The sequence below is a fragment of the Azolla caroliniana genome, unplaced genomic scaffold (genome assembly GCF_043228905.1).
Source record: "Azolla caroliniana isolate FFs.n. ecotype wild unplaced genomic scaffold, voAzoCaro1.0.p SCAF_20, whole genome shotgun sequence".
NCBI classification, from domain to species: domain Eukaryota; kingdom Viridiplantae; phylum Streptophyta; class Polypodiopsida; order Salviniales; family Salviniaceae; genus Azolla; species Azolla caroliniana.
In genome coordinates, this window is record NW_028230455.1 from 10587984 (window position 1) to 10613362 (window position 25379).

Consider the following 25379-nt stretch of genomic DNA (forward strand, 5'->3'; position numbering starts at 1 on the left):
GTCTTCTATCCTTTCCCGGATCCAGTGATATCTTCGCTGGATGTGCTTCGTCCGGGAGTGATAGGCCGCGTTCTTCGCAAGGTGGATGGCACTCTGACTGTCGCAGTAGAGTCGGTACTCCTCTTGCCGGATACCGAGCTCTCTAATGAAGTCCTTCATCCATATTATTTCCTTGCCGGCTTCAACAGCTGCCATGTACTCCGCCTCCGTGGTTGACAGCGCAACCGTCTTCTGCAGCCTCGACTGCCACGAAACAGCTCCCCCTGCATACGTCATCACATACCCTAATGTGGACCGGCTGGTATCTGCATCAGCCGACATATCCGAATCAGTAAAGCCGTCGAGTTCGGGCTTACCGGAGCCGAATCGGAGGCACACATTTGCCGTGCCCTTCAGGTATCGGAGTATCCACTTGACCGCGTTCCAGTGCTCTTTGCCGGGATTGCTCATGTATCGGCTCACCACTCCAACTGCATATCCTATGTCCGGTCTTGTACACACCATTGCGTACATCAAGCTTCCAACGGCAGAGGCATATGGTACTTTCATCATGTCCTCCTTCTCAGCCTTTGTCTTGGGGCTTTGCTTGCTGGACAACTTGCAGTTTGCCGGGAGGGTTGACCCGACCGGTCTTGCTTCCGACATGTTGAACCGGTGAAGCACCTTTGTCACGTACTTCTCCTGTGACAGCCACAACTGCTTCTTCTTCCGGTCCCGGATGATGTGCATCCCTAGTATTTGCCTCGCCGGACCCAGGTCCTTCATTGAGAAGGTTTGGTGAAGCGCTTTCTTCAGTGTCCGTATCTTGACCTGGTCCCGTCCGACGATCAACATGTCGTCCACGTATAGGAGGAGTATTAGAGAGTCTCCTCCTTCGAACTTCTTCACAAACACGCAGTGATCGGACTGCGTTTTGTGGTACCCTTCGTCGGTCATGAAGGAGTCGAACTTCCGGTACCATTGCCGGGGAGCCTGCTTCAGTCCGTAAAGACTCTTCTTCAACCGGCATACCAGGTGCTCCTTCCCTTTCTTCTCGAATCCTTCCGGTTGCTGCATGTAGATCTCTTCTTCGAGGTCACCGTGAAGGAATGTCGTCTTCACGTCCATCTGTTCTACCTCGAGGTTCATGCTTGCCGCTATGCTCAGCACCGTCCGGATGGAGGTCATCTTCACTACCGGGGCAAATATCTCGTCGAAATCGACGCCCTTCTTTTGCTGGAACCCCTTCACCACGATCCTGGCTTTGTATCTCGGGGGGTTTCCGGCATCTCCCGGTTTCAGCTTGAACACCCACTTGTTTCGTAGTGCCCGCTTTCCTTTTGGCAACTCCACAAGTTCATATGTGTGGTTCTCATGCAGGGAATCCATCTCGTCCTGCATGGCACTCAACCACCTGCGGCTCTGGGTGTCATGCTTTGCTTCTTCAAAGCTCTCCGGCTCCCCCTCGTCGGTTAGCAGCACGTGCTCTGGTTCCGGAAATCTCCGGGGGGCCCTTCTCTCTCTTAGAGGATATCTCCGTTCCGGAGCTTCGGTAACCGGCTGCTCCGTTTCCTCTTCATCCGAATCCATTTCGGGATCGGGGCCAGTTCCGGTATCAGTTTCATCTTCCTCGGCTGGTTCTGTTTCTTCACCGTCTTCGGCCGGATCCTCGAGTGCTAACCGGTCCCTTGCCGGTCGGGACTGCTCCTCGTAGAGTTTATCCTCACCGGTCGACTTGGAGCTCTTCATCTTCTTCTCCGACTCCCAGTCGGCGAGTGTCTTGTCCTCCATGAAGATGATATCTCGACTCCTGAATATCTTCTTGTCGACCGGGTCCCATACTCGGTAGCCGAACTCGTCGTCGCCGTAACCGAGGAATATGCATGGCCGGGTCTTTGGATCTAACTTTCCTCTCCGGTCCTTTGCCACATGCACGTATGCGAGACACCCGAACACCTTCAGATGCCGGTAGGACACTTCCTTACCGGTCCACACTTTCTGCGGCGTGTCTCCGTCCAAAGGTACTGAGGGTGATCTATTTATCACATACGTCGCCGTCGACATTGCCTCAGCCCAAAATCCCTTGGGTAATTTCGCATGCGCCAGCATACTCCGGACCCTCTCCATTATGGTCCGGTTCATCCTCTCGGCCAGCCCGTTCAGTTCTGGCGTCTTCGGCACAGTAAACTCGAGCTGGATTCCCTTCGAGCGACAGTACTCCTGGAACTGCCCCTGGTATTCCCCTCCGTTATCCGCTCGTATCGCTTTCAGCTTCTTGCCGGATTCCCTTTCCACTCTCGCGTGGAGTTCTTTGAAGACGGACAATACTTGGTCCTTTGTCTTCAACGGTGCCGTCCACAACTTCCGGCTATGGTCATCTATGAATGTTACGAAGTATTGGGCTCCGCCATGTGACTTCGTTTCTACCTGACACACATCAGTGTGCACCAACTCCAATGGTACACTACGTCTCGTCGGTGGCCTTGAGTGGAAGGAGGTCCGGTTTTGCTTACCGGCCAGGCAGTTGGTGCACTTCTCCAGGTGCACATGCTTCACCGGAATAAGGTTGTCTTCTGCAAGCCTCTTCATCCCCTTCTCACTCATGTGGCACAGTCTCTTGTGCCACAGCTCACCGGCAGTGTCGGCTGCCACGTTCAGCTCCTCCGGACATAGCCGGGAATTCATCAGGTACAGTGTGTTGACCTTCCGGGCCCGAGCCACTATCAGGCTCCCTTTGCTGAACTTCATGACACCGTTCCGGATGCTGCCCGTGTAGCCTTCATCGTCTAGCCTCCCGGCCGAAATCAGGTTCAATCGGACCTCCGGAACATGTCGCACATCCTTCAGCAGCATCTTGCATCCGGTTGATGTCATCAGCCACACGTCTCCTATGCCGGTAATCCGGCATGTACCTTCATTTCCCATCCGGACACAGCCGTGCTCACCGGCTGTGTAGGATGAGAAGTATTTCTTCTCCGGGGTCAGGTGGAACGACGCTCCGGAATCGACCACCCAGGTCATCTCTTCATCAGCAAGGTTCAGCTCCCTCTCTTCGGTAATGAGCATTATCTCTTCTTCACTTGCCGCGAGTGCCGTCGTTCCTTTCCGGTCCTGCCCTCGCCGATCCGGACCTCTCCGGTCCGTGGCTCCTCGGTATGCACCGTTTCTCTCCGGTGACTTCTTCGAATCGGTGTCGTCGGCTCCGTTGTCCTTTCGGTAATGCCGACAATTCTTCCGGAAGTGCCCCGGCTTCCCACAGTGGAAGCATGTGGGTCTTCCTCTTGACTGCGACCGGGTACCCGACTTCTCCCGTCTTTGCGGACTCCGGTTCCATTGTCTTCCCCGTTCCGATTCGGTAAGCAGCGCCTTCGAGTCGGAGGCCGGTTCTTTATCTCTCCGACGCGCTTCTTCGTTTAAGATGCTTGTCTTTACCGTTTGTAGAGACAAGTTATCTTCGGTGCAGGAGGTGCTGAGAGTCACCACCAAGTTCTCCCAGCTTTCCGGCAATGTACACATCAGAATGATGGCTTGCATTGCATCCTCCAACGGGAACTTGATCGCCGCAAGCTGGTTCACGAATCCCATGAACGTGCTTACGTGTTCCACCATGCTCTCGCCGTCCCGGTACTTGAGGTTCACTATCTTTCTCATCAGGGAGGTCTGGTTCAACGCATTCTTCCTCTCGTAGAGGCCCGACAGCTTCCGCCACATCTCATATGCGTTGGTGTCGTTCACCACGTGTTGTAGAACGCTCACGTCGACGTATTGCCGAATGGTTGCAACGGCTTTCCGGTTCAGAAGCCTCCATTCCGTCTCAAGTACCCCCTTGGGTATTTCCGACCTGTCGATCGGTTCATACAGGTCCCGAACAATGAGCAGATCCTCCATCTTTATCTTCCAGTCGGCGTAGTTCTGCGCATTCAGCACCATCATCCCCGGCTGCCCGCTGCTGCCGCCTTCCATTTTCTGTGTTACCGTCGCTCTGATACCACTTTGTTGAACAACAGGGCTCGGCCACAACCGAGGAATAGAATCAACTCACAGAAAACAGGAAATACAAAAAAAATGCTCGAAGACAATAGAGAGAAGAGTACACATGATGTTTTACGTGGAAAACCCTAAATGGGAAAAACCACGGGAGTCCTCAAACTCCTACTATCACTATGAACAGGGATGTACACTGGTGAAGCTACAAGGCAACAACCTTGAGCTCATTGTCTTCGCCACAAGCGGCGGTAATACACAGAGGCAACGACCTCTTCGTCTCTCTCTCTCTCTCTCTCGGCTGCTCTCACTTCGCATAAAAACTGAGCAACAACTACAAACTGTTTGCCCTAAGTCATATTTATACACATATGACTTTCGGGCTATTTACAAATATAGCCTCAAGGGCTCTTGGCAAACATATTCACAAATATGTCCCCGCATCCGGATCTCTCTCCGGGTACATTCGTCATCCGGCTCCGTAACCGGGGTCTTCATCATCCGGATCCGTATCCGGGTACTCTTCATCCGGCTTCATGCCGGGTACTCTTCATCATCCGGTTCCGTAACCGCAACCGGGCTTGCCGTCATTCATCTCCGGACATCCCATCCGGAGGGACCGAAATCCCAACAAATACAAGGTTAACATGTTTTGAACATATCCAATTGCGTATGTGTGTTTTCCATGTGCACGACATCATATGCGTCTTATGAATTGATGGAGTTATACCTCCCGTCAATATCGTTGGGCCAAGGATCTAGATCAACATATATCTTATTGGTAGCGAACTAAGAATGAGTGTTTGTCAGACACGCTTGAGCAACTAGCTCAACTAACCCTAATGATTAATGCTTACACACACACTCCCTCTCTCAATATAATATATTAGTTAACAGTACACCTGAGAAAAATAAAACACGAACATGATCACAAGGAAGGGTAGGAAGTAGCGAGTGTATAACACGTGGCAACAACTAAAAGACAAGGGATGTGCACGATGCGAAGAATCTAGAACAAGAATTACAAACTACAAGACCAGAGGTGTGCAAGTGCGTTGAGGAGAATCTACGAGGATAAGTTGAAACTACAATAAGAGGGTGGAAGTAGTGATGACGAAACAAGGGAGGGGAAGTAGTGTCGTAAAGCAACATACGAAGGTGAGCAATGTGCGTATGGAAGAGAATCTTACACAGAGGGAGAAATGACCACAAGGCTAATTGTGTGTGCACCACGTGAATGATATACAACGAGATTATCTCGACTCCATTACATGGAGTGACTTACAAGGGGTGGATAAATAAGGAAGTTGGAGATGTAAGATTTGGAGTAAACCTTCATAGGATATCCTCAAGTTTTGGTTTAGAGGACAAGCGAGACATTGTTGCATGTTATCTTTGGTGGCCTCTAATGGCCTATTGATTTGCTACTCTAGTCTCCAAGCTCATTTATCCCTTTTATATGTTTTATAAAAGGGATAAATGAGCTTCAAAGGGATATCCCCAAGTCTTGGTTTAGAGGATGAGTGAGACTTTCTTGCATGTTGTCTTCGGTGGTCTCTAACGGCCTCTTGATTTGCTAGATATTGGTAGTGCATTTGCCCTCAACAACGAGCTCTCTCTCCCTTTTTTAGGTTTTATAAGGATACTCGCCAAGATAATAAGTTGCTTTTAATTTTAACCATATACGTTGTTACTTACCATATAAATAACCTTTCTGCCTTCATCATCCATCATAAGATTCAAATCTCTTACCTTCTACTCCTAGCGTAAACTTTTGAGGTTTGAGCTAAATCTTTTTGTTATCTCTAACTTTATCTTATCTTATGACCTTCTTTTCATATCTCTGCCTTGTCTTTCAATCTTTTAATTTATATTTATTTAACTTGTTTCATCATGTGCACTTCCCACATCACGACACGAAACCAAAGACACTAGTGAAGATGAGAAAATCTACATTGAGGAGTCAAACCAGCAACGAGAGGAGCCAAAGTGGACAATGATGAAGAAGAAGAAGAAGAAGAAGAAAGAAGGAATAGGCAATGACCCGATTCAAGCCTAAACCAATCCATTAAACCAATTAAAAACAGTTTGGGGGTTCGGTTTAGTTTAGGCTTGAGCTTCCTTAACTGGTTTGATCTTGGTTTGGGATGGCTCAAGCCGAACTGAACCGATTTGGGCCAAACCGGTTAAGACTTACTTGGCTTGGCTAAAAATCAGTTTGGCCGTAACCGATTATCTTTTTCTTTTTTTTGAAAGAAAGATACACCTTAGTATATTACTTGAGAAATGTACATGTAGAAAACAGAAGGAGACATTTCATCTCACCTCTATTGTAATACAAAGGCTAATACCAACATTTGTTCAAACAGATGATATCATATAAGAAACAAGTGGGGCATAAGCTACAAGCTATGCAATAAAGAAGAAGGTATGGCATAATTCCACCTCATACCACGAGTTGTCTCTGAAAATAAGTGAAGCCCTCGCCACCGTTTCCTAAAGTCCACTTGACGTTGCCTTAGAGCATCAGTTGAACCCTGTAGATCATCATATTGCCCACGTAGGGTATGGATAAATAACAACCATAATTCAATAAGCATGGTACGGAGATGTATGTGAGCATTATTGAAAACAACATCACATCTCACTTTCATATTGTCCAAAGAGCTAATGATGTAATAATATGCCAAATAACCAAAATTTCAATTCTAAACCCTGGAATAAAAGATGGAAATGAAGTGAGATAGAGGTACCCATGGGAAAAGTGAAAGACATGAGAAGCATGCCTACTTTCATAATGTAACCGATTATCTTTAACCGGTTTAGGAACCGATTCAGTTCAAGTTTGGAAAATCCCAAACCGGTTTAGGCTTAACCGGTTTGATTTGGACAAAGCCAAGCCGGAAACCCGATTCTTAGAAGAAGAAAGAAGAAAGAAGAAGAAGAAGAAGAAGAAGAAGAAGAAGAAGAAGAAGAGTGAAAGATACATAACATTCATTATTTACATCATAGTCGAATGCATTGGCAAACATTCATTTTCGCCCGAATGAAAATTAACTTATAACAAATAATGAATACAAAAGTATGGTATTTACATACTTCCAAGGTGTTTACCAAACTCGAATGATTGAAACATTCGCGAATGAGAATGCATTGGCAAACATACTAACATTTACAATTGGAATCGTAGTACGTAATATGCTCGAATGCATTGGCAAACATTCATTTTCATACGAATGAGTATGTTATCAAAACATTATTGTGTGTTTTTTTTTACACTTTTTACCTTAAACAAAATTTACCTTATAGTAAGTAATGAATACAAAAAGTATGGTATTTACCATACTTCGAAGGTGTTTACCATACTCGAATGTTATAAGCTTTCTCGAATGCGAATGCACGTATGGTTCATACTATGATTGGAATTATCTAGCTTGTTTTTTAAAATATCGAATTTCTTTAATCTTAATAATAATAATAATAATAATAATAATAATTATTATTATTATTTCCAATTGTGAAGAAACTGAATAATCAATCGCCAACCCTCAGAGTTCTCCGAAGACGCAGACGACGAAGAAGGTCCCATGGCTATGGCGGACCTTCCACGCAGACGTCTCCTCTCACAATCCTCTCCTTCGGAACCACTAACTCTCAACGATCATTCATCTTCTTCCTCTTCCTCCTTGAATTTTACAGTCTTCTGCAAATAAATTCGCGTCGGGGCAATGGCAGACCTTCCACGCAGGCTTCTTCTCTCACAATCCTCCGTCTCCAAACGAGTGAAACTCGAAGATCCTTCTTCTTCTCAACAAACACTAGATTTAAACGAAGACGATCGCTCACGCGGAGTCACATTCTCTGCAGGCAATACAATCACTTCTTCTTCTTCTTCTTCACGCAGCAAACGCAGTAATTCTCCTGTAAGTTCGAAGGGAACAAGAAGAAGTGATGTTCGCATCAGTAGCCATGGTGTCACTCCAGAAATTCTTTCACACCTTAGAAAAAGCAAAATGTCCTCTTCTTCTTCATCAACTAAGTCAAATTCTACAAAACTCAGCCTTTCTGCACAGTCCGTGGATTCTACAGTTTCCCCCATAGAAAGAATGGAAGAGGAAGATAAAGACTGTGAAGGAAAGGGAGTGATTTCGTCTACTTCTTCTGTGAAGTTGACAGAAACTGACAGTGTAGAATGGCGGATCCTTCCATGCTTGAATGAAGTAATCCCTGGAGATCTGCGAAAATCTGTTCTTGCTACGTCCGCAGAGCTAATGTCTTCTGTGCAGAGTGAAGATAAACTTATTTCACCATTTCCAAAGGTAAGCAGAGCTTCATCTCACCATAGCCGGCCTTTACCTTCATATTCAGGTCGCCGGCTCTCATTGTCGAGTCTACAAGAACAATCAGAAGTTGGCTCTCACAATGATCACGAGAAAGAAGAAGAAGAGAAACGCAAACGAAGGAGGCAAAGTGGATCGCATGGCCTTATGTTGTGGAAACGAAGAAGAGGGAAATTTGCAGTTTCTTCTCAGTCAGACATCACCAGCTATATGTGGATGCCATTTTTGAGTATCCTAGAGAGAGAGAAAGAAAGATATATTAACATCTTTTAAGAGGCCAAAATGGCCAATAAGACCAAACAAGAGATTACATCTTAAGTGTTGTCTCATCTCTGAGAACAACAAATCAAAAAAATAAGTAAATAATACTCCGTAAATATAAAAGTATATAAGATAAAAAGAGACGAGGGAGGGTTTAGGGTTTAGGGAAACTTGCAGTTTCTTCTCAGTCAGACATCACCAGCTATATGTGGATGCTGTTTTTGAGTATCCTAGAGAGAGAGAGAGAGAGAGAGAGAGAGAGAGAGAGAGAGAGAGAGAGAGAGAGAGAGAGAGAGAGCGTGTGTGTGTGGTGGAGAAAAGCTGTGATGAAGCTCACCTGGTTCACCTGGGTGTTATTGGGCAGATTGGCAGTGAGCAATGATCTGGTGATGGTATGTATTATATGTGTTGTGTCGTGGTACTTGAGGTCTCTGTTGTCGGCATTCCTCTACTCGCTCTTCGGTGACTCCTTGGTCGAGAGAGTTATTTTATTCTCCTAGAAGGTTGTAGCTCAGTCGATAAGGTTGTCAAGTGGAAACAGGTAATGTGTCCAACCCCTATATTCCATAGTGGCATAAAAGAGTTGCAAGATTGAAATCCAGGTGCTTGGGCCCCCAAAAAACTTGGCTTACCACCAGTGTACAACTCCAATACAAGAAAAGAGAGATTTGAATATTTTCCTTGGAGGTCAAATATGACATATATCAAGGAAGTGAAACATTTTTGTGTAGTGTATGAAGTTGATGAGTGGTTCTAAATGCTCAAGTATTTTAATAATGAATTGTCATGGCCACAAAAAGCATTTTACTACTGATGAGTGAGAGAGAAACGCGTGGATGGATAGGTCTAGGTTGAAAATTTGGGGAAAGCATTCTTAAATTCTGTAGAAGGTGGAACATCACATTAGATTGTTATTCTAAATCACAAACTTGTTTGAGACAAATTAATTCATGGTTGACGAGTCACGTTTCATGTTCTTCAATCCTTTATCTCACATCAAAGAGAATATGAATTAAGCTGTATCGAAGCAAGGTGTAAATGATGAACCAGGGGATGGGCTCACAGCATGTATGGGTAAGTGCAGTTTGCTGTTTCAGGGAAGATGACGTTTTTTGTAGGAAAGAAAGAAAGATATAGTAGCGTCTTTTAAGAGGCCAAAGTGGCCTATGAGACCAAATGAGAGATTACATCTTAAAATGTTTTTTTATCTTCCAGAACAGTAGACCAACACAAATATAACTGAATTAGTAACACCATCAAAGATACAAATAATCCTGTTATCTATGCACTTGACATTCTGAGCTAAGATGGACAGAAGCTTCTGTTTTTCAAAGATCTTTAACATGAGCTGATACAAGATGGTGAGTCTTTGAAGTGAGGGAAGCACCTTTGATGTTAGGTATATTGGTCTTGATTTGTCAATAACAAGAGGTTCATGGTCTAGATTGGTGTGCCCTATGTGCACATCAAATTGCTATTGCCCAATCTATTGGAATCCCTTTCAAATGACGTGGTCGAAACCCTACTTGTTGTAGGGTATATTGACTTAAGGCATGGAAGGAGGGGTGATAGTGCTAAAGAAGGTTTTGATGGCTTTTTGTTGATGAGGTTTTGTGGTTGTATTGTTTTCCTTCAACAACCTTCTATGTCTATTGATCTCTAGCAAGGGCAATCTCAAGCATTGTTGGTTTCATATTCCATTACCTTGCAGAGTGGTTCAAAGTCTTGATTGAAGAGGCAATGGTATGTCCCTCTTATCTTATAAAAAATAGTACCATCAAAAACAATATTTTCCTCTAATTCTAGTCCTTGATGGCAAAATTGGCAGATTTGGTATATGTTCACGTGCATATCCGCTTGTCTCAAACTTTAAATTACAAAAGGCATGAGAGAGACATATTTCCTTATAGAAGGTTCTGATGACAAATCCAGCTTATGACCAATGAAGAAGAGTGGCTTATAGTGGGCCATCTTCCTACCAAGGTGCGACCTGGGGGCTGATCCACACTCTTTCATTATCCAATTTAATGATATCATTTTGGATCATTCTATGCTTTCCCACCTTGTCATTTTAAGTGTGGACAATCCAAGCTATATTGGAATGGGGGTAGTGCATTTATATTATGCCATGCTATATTAATGTCTTTGAAAGGCCAAATTGACCTATGAGACTGAAAGTTACATCCATGTGAATCTGTTAGAAGTTTCATCCATGAAGAGAGAGGAAGATCTCATTTGATACCTTAACTCTTGACATAGATCTTTTGAGGGAGCAACCCGATTACCCGGAATTCATTTATTTGCAGCCAGGAAAAACATCAAGTTCAGCATTTGATCCATATGATCTTGATATCGTATCCCATAGCGACATATCAAGCCCATATTTTTATACAATGAGCAGTGAAGGAGTAACTTTGTACAGGGATCTTGATGCAGGTTAGTTATTAACCTCTTGATATATAAGTGTACATATGAGCTCCTAAGCATGTGGATAATGATCTTAGTGCACATGCTGTAATATGTCTTTTGTGGAAGAATGCCCTTGTATTATTGTTTCCTTTTCTCATGATGCATCTCATGTCATTTATCGCTGAATGAAGTTGAAACTTAATCTGATAGTTGTAAGTGCAATGCAGTCAAACCCTTCGTTTCTCACCCCATGTCTGGTATTTGATGATTTGTCTGCTTTAACTGGTGTAGATGCTTGAATAAGAATTTTATGACCTCATCACTGAGATGGTATCTTCAAATATTGGTCTTTTATATCTACTTTTGATGGAAAGGTTTATCAATTAGGTCACATCTTTGATAACCTTCTTGAAAATTATTTATTGTGTTCTCAAATTGACTTCTGGTATGAGTCACAGGGAAGGACATGATTGAGAGTATTGGTTTACTTGTAGCTAATGTGAACTTCCTAGTACAGATTTCATGACACACTCAATATAAATTCTGATTCTTCTTTTACATATATATTTATATCTAGTTTGTTGCTCTCCAAGATGAAACACCTTTTTCAGTGTTACTCATTCAGTCTCATAGGCCATTTTGTCCTCCTAAGAGACACTAATATATCATTCATTCGTTCTTTGTTAAACGGATATTTAAAACTTCCTGTGTAATGCAGAGTTTTCTCCACTGGATGAGTGGGAGAATGATTTTGAGTATTACAAATGCATCATGAAGCTAAATGTTTTTAAGCAAGTAAGCTTGGTTCTATATAAACACTAGAATTGCAATGGGATTTATAGAGATCACGTCTCCATTCAAATGATGCTGTCTTCATATATATGTAGTACAAGCTATGGAAAGGCTTCGCAATTTGGAGACGCTATGTCAGAAAAACATTGCAAGGAATTTGTAGAAAAGCACTTATAAAACAACTATTTTCAGTTAATCCTATCCTCCAACGAGTGCTCCTACAGATATGTCAGGTATTTAGTAGCTCAGATATTTTTATCATGGAAAACACATGCAACAGCGAAAATATCTTGCAATGAAAAATGTCCATCTATAATATAATGAGGGATGTGCGCACAATGCAAATTATCAAATGCCAGTAATAGTCTTTGCAATGACCTTATAAAAATGTTACCCTTCTTAATAGAAAACAGATTAAAATTATTATCCTATTATTTATTTGTTCTTTAAGTCATTGTTTTAACTTTAATCCAAGCAAAATATATCAGCACTTACTCAATCTTTCTTTGAAGAAAGGGCTGTTTATTATACTGGCTCTTTGTTCTCTCCAATTTGAGGAAACATGGCCTGCATATTATTATAAACGTATGAGACACATAGAAGATACCATTAGACTTGACATAGAGGACGCATACTCATTGCATCCCCATCCCCATACACACGATCGGATTTGGACATGGGACAAGTACACTTTTGTGTGTGACCAAGGTTGTACTTATTTGGAGGATAGTTTACTTTGGTTTGAGTTTCAACCATGTATTAAAGATATTTGCCAATATATGTGCATGAGCTGATCTATACCCTGAAGAGGCACGTGTTTACAAGATCTAGTACACAAAACGAATAAGAGCTAAATCCTCTCGTCTGGACGGGTCCTTGACAAAATGAAATGGTTTAAATGATGGAGAGTAAAAGATCTGTTGGAACTCTCAGTGATGCTATGAAGTATGTGGCCACCAAGGGTAGATTACTAGAGGCACTAAGAATGAAGTAGCAAGATGCTGAAATGTCAAATTTGGAATGTTACATTGCAAATGTTAACCCGCAATCGTTAGGTCCAATTGTTAGCATCATGACATGCCACCCAAGTATGAAGATATGTAAGGTATGCAATGAAAACCTAGTAAAGGATGAATATCACTTACTTCTTGCATGCTCAGCATATAAGGTAATTCCTGAGAAGTATGATGACTTGCTAGATGGGCATGATAATTTAAGTGTCACTGTTTGGCTACTTAAAATGGCCTTTCCAGCCTTTAACCATTTTCTTTTCATGGAACAGATCCTGGGATTTTTGGACAATATGGATATCTCGCAACCACTTACACTATGATCAACCTATATCTGTCAGATTTCAGATGTTTGGTCAATCTTTCAGTCTGGTTTTGTCTCAAGACATAGAAAAAAAGAAATCTATATTAATGTCTTTCAAGAGGCCAAATGGCCAATAATACCAAACAAGAGATTACATCTTAAAATGTTGTCTCCTCTATGAGAAGAAGAAACAAAAATAAATGTAACTAAGTAAATCTGTCTCTCTTCTATGAATATTTCTACTGTGAAGGCAGATATAATGTCATACTAGCCATTTCATTTTTATAAGGTTTTGTATGTTTTCACTTCACGTTGAGGTTTTCAACAGTAATACATGGATTACAGAGAAGTGTGAATGTTAATGAGAGGAGGATGCATTTGGTATCATAAACTCATAGAACTTTTAATTGAACATAAAAATTAAGTTTAAGGTACTTCATCATTGCTATTTCTTATGCATCTCAAAATTTCTTCTCTTTAGGTGTCCTTGAGAATATCAATATTGCATCTCTTTGATTATAAGAAAGATGTCATTTATCACATAGAAGAGTTCTTACAGTTGCAGCAAATAAGGCGTCAATCAATTATAGAAGCCTTGGCAGAGGTATATGATTTTTATTAATTTACTGCTGTAGAAGTGAGTTTTCTTATTCTGGAAATACTACACAAACATTCCAATCTCTTACATCTATAGCTATATACAAATCTTTGCATCTTTGATGTCGATGATGTACAATATTTAAATAGGGGCACTTGAGATTGAGCAATAAGTAGAGGTAGAAAAGATAATATATATATAAAGAATGATAAAAATGACACATATAGACAATGAAATAAATGATTCTAGATCTAGTTGAATGCTAGATGTAGTTTAAGAGGCCACGATGATCTATGAGACCAAAGGAGAAGTTATATCTGAAAAATTGTCTCATCATGGAGAACAAAAACCAAAGAATGAAGTCTGGATATCAGTCCAAGAATAGGTCTTGACGATGAGCGTGATATTTCTTGTATTGGTTATAGAGAGCACATGCTATAATCTTTTACGTTGGATCCACAAATGATTTTTTGTTTATAATTGAAGCACAATTTAGCTCTATAGCTATCTTAACAGCTTAATATTTCTTCGAATTTCAGCATTCTGAAAAAGCTGTCCTGGATGTTAGAGGTGCATGTCTTGCTGTTTTGTCCAAGATTGAAGAAGATCTCCTTGGACAACAAAGTGAGGAAACAGAAATCTCAACTGGAGCCCCTAACAAGCCTACAAGCCAATCCAAGTCATCAAGATCTAAGCTTGCTAGTGTTGCAGCTAAATGGAAACAGGAAAAAGAGAAAGCAGCAGAAGCAAAAGAAAGTCAAGAAAGATTCACCTTTGCAATTGCAGCCGCTAAGAGAAATGAGAGGCAAAGACTTCTAAAATTCCTGCGGCTTGCTGATTACATGATTGCCCAGTGTCTTCGCATTATATTGATCAGATCATTTGTATCTCTCCTACATGACCTTTGCCACCCTTCTCTCCAAGGAACCTACTTGTATATGGATGACTCGACGACATTTGAAGTCTTGGTAAAGAAAGAGCTTCTCGGTCAGCAGGCAGATGCCTTTTCTGTAGTTGAAAGTTCTATTGATAAAAGTGGACCTACCAAGGGTGCAAACATATCTATATTTGAGGTGACAGTTGTAATACATGAGGACAAACTAAAGTTATATCCTGATGTTACTGAATTTTTGAAGCAGGTAAACCCTGGCATAAAATATGGAATATTATTATGTGAACTTTTTTAGAATCTATCTTTCTATTTTCACGTTTGAAAGCCTTACAGAAACCTTTTATTTTGTGGCAGATGGAAGAATTCTGGCAAACTATCCCTGATGGTTTAAGAAGGGTACGAAGGCTAGTTTCGCACAGTGGACTAAATGGAGTAGTTGACCAAATGAACTTTGATAATGAAGCTTCTGTCTCCTATATGGAATTAATAGGAGATAAACAAGTTGGGGATATTATATCTGTTATAAAGAGCTCGATTGAGCTATGGTTTCAGGCAAGGAAGAACAATAACTGTTGGCTTCGTTTTTAGTAACAGTACTGACACTTCATTTATGTCTGATTGCATAGTCCAATGTACATGGCAGGATGCAGAATCTGCAATTAAAGAATTTCAACCCTTCTTAGATATCTATATAGAAAATCAAAGCATCTCTATCAATTGGATGCGGGCAGAGGCAAGTCTCTAACTAAATTATTGTTCTCATTTTTCTTGAAGATACCAAGTCTGTTTACTTGTTCGATGACCACTGATTACGACTTTCTTGTCAATCTCAACTAATGTGAAAGTATGTAGGAAAGACATCAGAGTCAATACTTACTCTTAATGACCCTATATGCACTCTTGGCCATGGCAATGTGAGTGGAGATGACATAGCATTTGTGTGGGCTATATATAATGAAGTTATGATATTCACCTATTGGTATGGCCCACTATGCAAGGTAATGGAATATGAGAACCAACAGCGCCGAGGATGTTTCTTGCAATTGCAATTTGTCGTGCATGTAGGCCCCGGCTCATGAACCACGACCTTAGCACCCTTGTCATTGATAGATAAAGGCCATTATCTCTCGCCATCGCAGGTGCTTCCCTTGCTTCGGAGACCTCTCCATTTTGGATCGACCTATGCTAGAGATCTTTTGAAGACAAAAGTTATAATATATATAAGTTGAGAATCTCACATGTGCTGAAAACCAGATTCTTTCGTCTCTTTTTATTTTATTTACTTTTATATTTACTGAGTAATATTTATTTTATTTTGATTAATTGTTGTCAAAGACGAGACAACACTTAAGATGTAATATCTTGTTTGGTGTTAGAGGCCATTTTGGCGTTTTAAAAGACAACACTATATCTTTAATGCACGAACCAAGGATGAACAAACAACAATGTTTGACACAAACGAGGCTGTTTATGGAGAAGTTATGGCAGAAGAGGTTGGTCTAAAATGACAAGCTCAAGATATGAGTGCTATACCTATACAAATATTACTATATGCCGATGATATTGTGTTGATTTCTGACTCTCCGGAGGGACTACAAACACATCTAAATGCCTTAAAACTACTATGTACAGACAAAGGTTTGTCAATCAACATGGATAAAACTAAAGTGATGGTGTTTAACACCACTCAAGCATGGGTAACAAGATTAGAACCAGAATTCTTCTTGGGAGAGGAAAAGGTGGAATACACACGCTCCTACACATACCGAGAGTAACATTTACAGGGCCTAGGTTCTCCTTACGGGAGGTTGCTTGTGCCCGACTTTCTCGTGGATGTGCAACCCTTGGTGCTCTCAAGAGACAATGTGCACATTTGCAGTTCCAAGACCCACGAACTAAGCCATGGTTATTTGATACACTTGTCACACCAACTCTTCTCTATGGAGTAGAAACGTGGGTATCGAGTCTTAACAAGGCAAATCATTGGAAAGATTTGGAGAGACCTTTAGTGTCAATGATTGGCCGCATGATAAGGAGCAAAACATCGGTGCCCCACAATATAATCTGAGCAAAGATGGGAGCAACACCTATAATCACCGAGGCATTGTTCCGATCAGTGACATTTATCCAACGTCTTTGGGAGCTCCTTAAACGAAGGTACCCAAGGTTGGCACTTATGTCATCAAGACAACTGGCTAAAAATGGGGACATTCATTGTTGGTATGCTGAAATGTAGCAATGGTTTGAGTCACATGGCATGAGTATAGATTTTCTACCCCCGTTCCACTATAACTTGGACTGTCCCCATCTAAATATGACCAAAGTGGAAAAGAAGATAACATGGATCAGCCCCAAAATATCACTTGGTACGAAGATGGCCCACTATAAGACACTTCTTACACACATCGGAGGATGGTTTCGTTATCATGCCACCTTATATGGACATACCTCTATCCTATGCGCTGTGCAATGTGATAGGGCAGCTGCAAACTTCATCACATCAGTTACAGATTGAGGTAGGCAGATAGATATACACGAATACCTCTAGAAGAAAGAATTGGCCAATTGTGTCATCAAGGAGTGGAATCCGAAGAACACTATGTTTGCCACTGTAGTGTCTATTATGAAATAAGAGGGAGATACCATTGTCTCTTTAAACAAGGGTTTGGCCCGCTACGCAAGGTAATGGAATATGAGGACCAACGGTGCCTAGGACTTTTCTTGCTAGAGCTCAAGAGAAATCGGGAAAAGTTGTTGAAGAATACAACCACACAAGCTCATACACAAAGAACAATCACAACTTTCTTTAGCCCATCACTCCTAATGCTAGAAGTCAACCCCGGGATACACAAATGGGCTTCAGACCAAGACATAACAAAGGGGTTACAATTGATCGGGCAATGGCAATTTGCCGTGCACGTAGCCTCGGCCCCATGGACCACGAGCTCGACACCCTTGTCATCGACAGATGAAAGCCATTATCTCCCACCATTGTAGGTGCTTCCCTCGCTTCGGAGACATTTCCATTCTGGATCGACCTATGCTAGAGATCTTCCAAAGACAAAAGCTACAATGTGTCTAACTTGAGGATCTGACATGTGCCGAAAACCAGATTCTTTGGTCTGTTTTTATCTTATTTACTTTTATATTTACTGAGTAATATTTATTTTATTCTAATTTGTTGTTCTCAAAGATGAGACAACACTTAAGATGTAATCTCTTGTTTGGTCCTATAGGCCATTTTGGCCTCGAAAAGACGTTAATATATCTTTCTTTCTTTCTTTCTCATAGGCATTTGTTGAGAATCAAGCTCAACTTGTGTGACCATGTGCTTATGAAGAAAAGGACGATGTGTGAAAAAGTGTGTGAGCACACTTTATTGTAATCCGTGTAGTTATTGAGTGTTAATGTGGTCAAAGAATATCTGATATTCTTATGACAAAATCGTACTCAAGTGGATATCTTGGTTAGATTCCACCAACACATTTAATATGGCATTCCCTTGAGGACTTGTATATAAAACCCCCTTTGCCCATTTTGTTTGGTTGATGATCTATAGTTAATTAATATAGCCCTCTTCAGTGCATAAGCTGTCATCCCCCTATTGTATATTATCTTATTCTTTTCCGGTTATTCTGTCTGATTTCTTCTCTTGCTTATACGTTTTTTGCGACTAATCCATGAATTTGGGATCATATAGGTCAAGGAAGGAAGATGGGATATTGCTCAATTCCGGAAACAGCTTGACTCATTCCTTCAACAAATTCAAGATATTAATGGGTTGCCAAATTCTAGAGATGAGGTAAGGATTACACACTTCCAATATAAGATGTGATATATTCTTTAGCTGACAATCTAAGCTTGATAATAAACTGACTAGATGGAAAAAATAGAAAGGATGCTGATGCCTATGCCCATGAGGTTATTGTATCCATAAAGGAGTAAAGTGATAAAATCCCATCTAAATCTCACGTAGAGCTATAACTAAAAGAGCTACAAAATAAGCATTAGAAATATTGCTTGTGATTGACGACCTTAATAATGAAAAATGTTCAGTGCCTAGAATGTAATATACAAGAGGTTAGATACAAAAACCGGGTTGGATACAATTTTGACACATGATTTTGCAGTTGTCTTGTGATAAGACTTTGATTCTTCTTCTTTAATGTGAAAGCTGGGAAACATTGCGTTATGTCTTTGCTTCTGAGTGGTCTCCAAACCCCCATTTCTCATCCAATGCATGCACAAATATCCAACCACAATGATTCACAGAATAACAAATATTCAAAATACCTTTCTATAAGGTAGGTGTGAAGTACAAACATATTGATTACATCTATAACATCTCTAACTCGATATGTGTCACTTTGCAAGTGAATTTGAGAGGTCTAGAGCTCCAACAAGTCATCACCATAAAATAACATTACGCGTGATCTGTTGAAAGACCTCAACATATGGTGAAAACCTACAAAGATAATTATAATTGGCTAATCAAGAGTTTATGGCATGAGAACAACAAGAGTAAAAATTCTCCCAAAGAAAACCTTCCACCAGTAATAGATTTGTATGTGCTTATGAATTTATAGTGCATTGACAAATAAATTGGACACAGATATACACCTAGAGATGTGTTTACCTTCAAAAATGCACATGAAGCTATTTGCAGTATTTTTTTCATTGATTCAACGATTCAGCCATTCGTGATATTTTTTGCATAGGCAAGAATATTGGTTCTATATTGCCATTTATTTCTCATAACATTGTTGACAGTCAAGAACGTTTGGTTTTTGCACAGTAACATGGCCTATGCATTCTTTTGTAGCTTCTTTGTACCAAGAAATGAAAATTCTGTCCTTTGATTCTTGCACATAGACATGTCCTTTGCTATCTTTTACAGCTTCTTTGTACCAAGAAATGAAATTTCTGTTCCTTGCTGCTTACACAGAGACATGGCTTTGCATTCTTTTGTAGCTTCTTTGTACCAAAAAATGAAATTTCTGTTCCTTGATGCTTACACAGAGACATGGCTTTGCATTCTTTTGTAGCTTCTTTGTACCAAAAAATGAAATTTCTGTTCCTCGATGCTTACACAGAGACATGGATTTGCATTCTTTTGTAGCAGCTCTGTACCAAGAAATGAAATTTCTCTGGATGTTTTTTCCACATACAGGAGGATATGTTGTCCTTGCACATGAATTTAAAGTTGAAGTAGATAATAAGAGCTTTCCTGCTATCAATGAGATTCATAAGTCAGATTATTGATTTACATGAACAATTTACCTTTACAGGGAGTTTTGCACATCAACAACAAGAAACTGAAAGAGAGTCTTTTACCCTCACCCCAAAGATGTTTGCAAGCTATATTTACTTTGATTCCAGAACTTGTGTCACAATATTATCAGGTAATATGCATGGACCATGATATCTAGTTACAAATGCAATTCTTTCTATATTTCAGACAATAAATATACTTCAGAGACATATACCTATGGCTTGGCCTTCAAATACAATACAATTTGAAAATGGTGTATGAGATGTCATAAAGTAACACGTCGGTAGAGTTCATATTGTGAGAGCATTGGAGATCTGGCCACGTGAAGATCACATCATTCACTGCAGTATCATTAAATCCACAGCTAATCACATTTGAAATTACAGATCTAGTTGTAGGTTTGACTTGCAATTTGAAGGGTAGGGGGGTTTCTTGTGAACGTTCAAAGAAGGGTACATTCAAAGAAGTTCAGGAAGAAAGGAAGATTATGCTGTAAAAGCATGGTTGAAGGTTGGTATAATAAGATGTTAGGCGATATGCTAGCTTATGGTTCAGTGACTGTAGGTCTACCCCTATTAAGCTAAGTGGTACATACATACATTAATTGATAGGGAAAGAATTTAATATGGGCAGATTGGAAGTATCTCATAATTTTTATAGAAGAACTTCTAGATTTCTCTAATTCCATTCTTTTGGTCTCAATATGGATAGTAATAGCAACGCCATGAATTGGCATTTTTCCTGGGAAAAGTGATACATTCTATAGGTGTTCATATAGAAAATGTCTCTATTTTCGGTTTTGTAAGGCATGACAATCTGGTGTCTGGAATAGATAAATAAATAGTTTCTTGAAAAACCACTAATTTTCTGTTTGAAATATGCTTTCAGACATTTATTACTAAAATACATTCTGCAACAAAAAAGTTACTTACCAAGCCATCAAGTGTTGAAGAGTTTGTGGAGATTGCCAACTTTCTCCAGGTACGGATTATTGATTTTGCTTTAATTGTTGAAAAGTATAATGTTTGCAAGCTTTTCTATAGAGTAAAGTGATAGTCCAATTGTTTTGGCATGGAGAGTGGGAAGAGATGAAACTATGCCTAAGTCAATTATTGGGCTGACTTGGCCTGGCCTGATGTCGTATAGTTTCTCGTGTAGCAACCTGACCGCCAACAGGCAATGTGCCAGTTTGTGGAATAAGGCATTGGAGCCCCGTTGTGTGATAAGTTGTGCCGCCCATGAATATTTTCCATATTCTGCGTCAGGGAGGTTGCAGCTCTGTGCTACACTGCAATCACATTCAATTATTTGATGGGGTGTACATCCTTCTACTCCAGATATAACGAAATTCAGACCTATTGGCTTGAGAACAGATCACGCACATCAATGCTTAAGGGTAAAGGATGGATGCCAAAAGGTGTATATGCTAAGAATCTGACTGGGCATGCTAAATACAATGTATTTGAGAGACAATTGATTTGGATCCCATCGCATCCTTAGGGGAAATCACACAAGGGTTGTCAAAGTCATTGCATTATTCAGGCATACATGCCTTCCTCCACACTACTGTTGGAAATGCATACTTATGTGCTAGAGCCACACAAAATAATTGGCATGATGTAGAGTATTGTGATTCGAGGGGACACTTGCAATGAGAAGTGACTCAGGGAATTTCGACACATAAACATCAAGACAAACCTTCTAATGTCTTGAAGAAGAAGAGATCATATTCAGCTCAATTTGAAGTGGAGGTGAGATCATATTTGGCACAAGTGATCTCACCACTAATGTGGCATGAATATGAAAATGTACACCGACTTCCTTCGACTACACCTCCCTCACCACATGGGTCACACTCATGTGACCCAAAAGGTGAGAAATGACTTGCTTGGTCACAATTTGGAAAGTGTTGTTGTCAAAGACGAGACAACACTTAAAATGTAATATATTGTTTAGTCTTATAGGCCATTTTGGCCTCTTAAAAGACGTCAATATATATTTTGGTCTAAATGATTTGCCATCTCTTCACGGGCTAGTTGAGAAATTCCTGGAACCTATATCGCTCCCTCTACCATCAGCATCTCATACACTGTACCTGCTGTCGTAAGACACCATGGAGTCTGAATGCACAGAAAATAAAAAGATGGATCTTAACACGCATGAAGAGGGTCCAGATCCATGGAAGACCCCAAGAAGATACCATAGATGAAAAGGACAGGATGGAAGCACCCCGAATAGCGTTAGGAGGGCGCACAAGGCACCCAGTATGCAGGCCCCATTCGACATTCCATTTGATGTCAAAAATGGGAAATATGATCTATTACGCCATTTGATTGTGCAAGAGATCAATCTTATTAAAGAGGATATAGAAATAGCACTAAAAGAAGAAATGAAAAAGGAGATAGAAAGAAGAAAGAAAGATATATTAATGTCTTTTAAGAGGCCAAAATGGCCTATAAGACCAAATAATAGATTACATCTTAAGTGTTGTCTTGTCTTGGAGAACAAATCAAAATAAAATAAATATTACACAGTAAATATAAAAGTAAATAACATGAAAAGAATAGAAATGAGGCAATCTGGTTTTCGGCACATGTTAGATCCTCAAGTTAGACACATTGTAGCTTTTGTCTTTGGAAGATCTCTAGCATAGGTCGATCTAGAATGGAAATGTCTCCGAAGCGAGGGAAGCACCTACGATGGCGGGAGATAATGGCTTTCATCTGTCGATGACAAGGGTGTCGAGCTCGTGGTCCATGGGGCCGAGGCTACGTGCACGGCAAATTGCCATTGCCCGATCAATTGTAACCCCTTTGTTATGTCTTGGTCTGAAGCCCATTTGTGTATCTCGGGGTTGACTTCTAGCATTAGGAGTGATGGGCTAAAGAAAGTTGTGATTGTTCTTTGTGGATGAGCTTGTGTGGCTGTATTCTTCAACAACTTTTCCCGATGTCTCTTGAGCTTTAGCAAGAAAAGTCCTAGGCATCGTTGGTCCTCATATTCCATTACCTTGCATAGTGGACCAAAGCCTTGTTTAAAGAGGCAGTGGTATCTCCCTCTGATTTCATAAAAGACACTACAATGACAAACATAGTGTTCTTCAGATTCCACTCCTTGATGACACAATTGGCAAATTCTCTCTTCTAGAGGTAGTCGTGTATATCTGCCTACCTCAATCTGTAGCTGATGTGATGAAGTTCGCAGCTGCCCTATCACACTACGCAACGCATAGGATAGTGTACGTCCAGATAGGGTGGCCTGATGACAAATCCATCGTTCGATGTATGTAAGAAGTGTGTCTTATAGTGGGCCATCTTTGTACCAAGTGGTATTTTGGGGCTGATCCATGTTATCTTGTTTTCCAAGTTAATAATATCAGTTCGGATCACTCTATTCTTTTCCACTTTGGTCATATTTAGATGGGGACAATCCAAGCTATATTGGAACGGGGGTAGTGCATTTATACTCATGCCATGTGACTCGAACCATTGCTGCATTTCAGCATATCAACAATGAGTGTCTCCATTTTCAGCCAGTTGTTTTGATGACATAAGTGCCAACCTTGGGTACCTTCGTTTAGGGAGCTCCCAAAGACGTTGCATAAATGTCACTGATCGGAACAACGCCTCGGTTATTATAGGTGCTGCTCCCATCTGTTTTTATCTTATTTACTTTTATATTTACCGAGTAAAATTTATTTTATTTTGATTTCTTGTTCTCAAAGACAAGACACCACTTAAGATGTAATCTGTTGTTTGGTCTTGTAGGCCATTTTGGCCTCGTAAAAGATGTTAATACATCTTTGTTTCTTTATTTCTTTCCTACTAGCTGGACTCAACTTACTATTTTACTCATCTTCAAGAGCAAGCGAGAGACAGATGCCATTCAGCTGGGCAGTAAGGTTTCTAAAAGAGTCTGGGTGTCATACCGACCCTTGACGCCTTTATCAAGGAAATAAGAGCCCATAAAAGGAGAATCTATTGTTGCTTTGTGGATTGTCGAAGAGTGTTCGTTGTTGTACCACATGCTTGGCTCATGCAATGATAGAAACTCTTGGTGTTCCTGATAGATATGCAATGGGGAATCTATGGACCATAGAAATCAGTGGGAGAAAAACTGCGTTCTCCTAATGGTTTTTTGGAGATAACCATTCTGATTTTACTATATGCTGATGATATTTTATTGATCTCTGACTCCTTGGATGCCTTAAACTCATTTGTATAGACAAAGATTTTACTATATGCTTATGGTATTGTATTGATCTATAATGACATCTGGATGCCTTCAACTCATGTGTATTGATAAAGATTTTTTGGTTAACCTTGGCAAAACTAAAGTGGTGGTGTGGAATACCATGTAAGCATGGATAACGGAATCAGAACGAGTTTCTTCTTGGGAGAAGAAAAGTTGGCATACACAGGATTCTATAGAGTCCTAAGAGGTCCTCTTCCCCATGGTATAATTTGGGCAGAGATGGGGACAAGTGAAACCTCTATGCTCTGATGTGTGCAAATTATGACCTTTCTTTTGTTATAATGGTACTAGAACAAATTAATTGCCTCCTTGAATTCAAGGTTTAACTTGATTACAAACAGGTTATGCAAGATAAGATGGATGTCTTTGAAGAGCAATTTCTTGCAATCAAAGATTACATATGCTTAATGCAAGAATACCAGATCCCTGTTCCGGAGATTGAATCTACATCATACCAGATGATGAGCTCTGATTTCAATAGTTGCAAAGAAGCTATGGTAACTGCAGAAGAAAGTAAAGTTGAGAACGTTAAACTATTTACTGCTGACTTGATGCAGCAATTAGAAGAAGTAAAGAGCGAGGTATCATCCATACGGCAGCGAGCACATCATGACATGATTTTGGATGAAAGTAAGTTTATATAATATGATAATACCAAAAAATAGGAAGTAGGAATTTATGTTGTTTGAAAGCTACAGGTTTTATGCATTAGCACTAACACTAGATTTTGGTAATTCAAAAGATTCGGATATGCAAGAGGTTCTCAATTATGTTAAAAGTCTGTCTACGGACATTGAAGCTCAGAAAAGTCATTTTCAACGTATCCTACAATATCAACAAGTTTTCCAGGTCAGATTTGCACCTAAAATTTCAGTGAAATGTTTCAATTGGAAGTTAAACATCTATAGTCATTGGCTTCAATAGGGCCAAGACTAATCCATGGAAGTACTTGAAAAATTGAACATCTGCATGAAGTTCTACACATGTTAGAAATCGTATGTTCAAAATTTTAAACTTCTTAGGTCAACAACTTTCATGCTCATGAACACAAATTAATCACTGATATTGCTATACATTCATAAAAGATATTTTATGAATTCCATCATCACAACACGGGTTTCCTATTATGTGCCAATGTTCTAAACAGAAAGACAGAAATGAGATTAATATATAAATGCCTATAATGAGTTATATCTTTTTAGATGGTCATCTGGTTGGATATTTTGTTATCTGAACGCTTTATATAGGATTTGTTTTTCATAATTGGTGTACAAAATTACCATG

At 40.5% G+C, this 25379-nt stretch overlaps 1 protein-coding gene across 1 annotated transcript in view; it reads left to right on the plus strand.

The window, feature by feature from the left end:
• Positions 1–7496: 7496 nt before the first annotated feature.
• LOC147850979 (uncharacterized) overlaps positions 7497–25379 on the plus strand; it is a 44853-nt gene continuing 26970 nt past the window's right edge. The window contains exons 1-10 of the mRNA XM_087335671.1: positions 7497–8532; positions 10824–11000; positions 11692–11768; positions 11861–11998; positions 13561–13683; positions 14217–14816; positions 14924–15121; positions 15213–15306; positions 19862–19971; positions 20730–20822. Of these exons, the coding sequence (XP_087191797.1) occupies positions 7692–8532; positions 10824–11000; positions 11692–11768; positions 11861–11998; positions 13561–13683; positions 14217–14816; positions 14924–15121; positions 15213–15306; positions 19862–19971; positions 20730–20822 (2451 nt within the window). The 5' untranslated portion in view covers positions 7497–7691. The remainder of the gene's footprint in view (positions 8533–10823; positions 11001–11691; positions 11769–11860; positions 11999–13560; positions 13684–14216; positions 14817–14923; positions 15122–15212; positions 15307–19861; positions 19972–20729; positions 20823–25379) is intronic.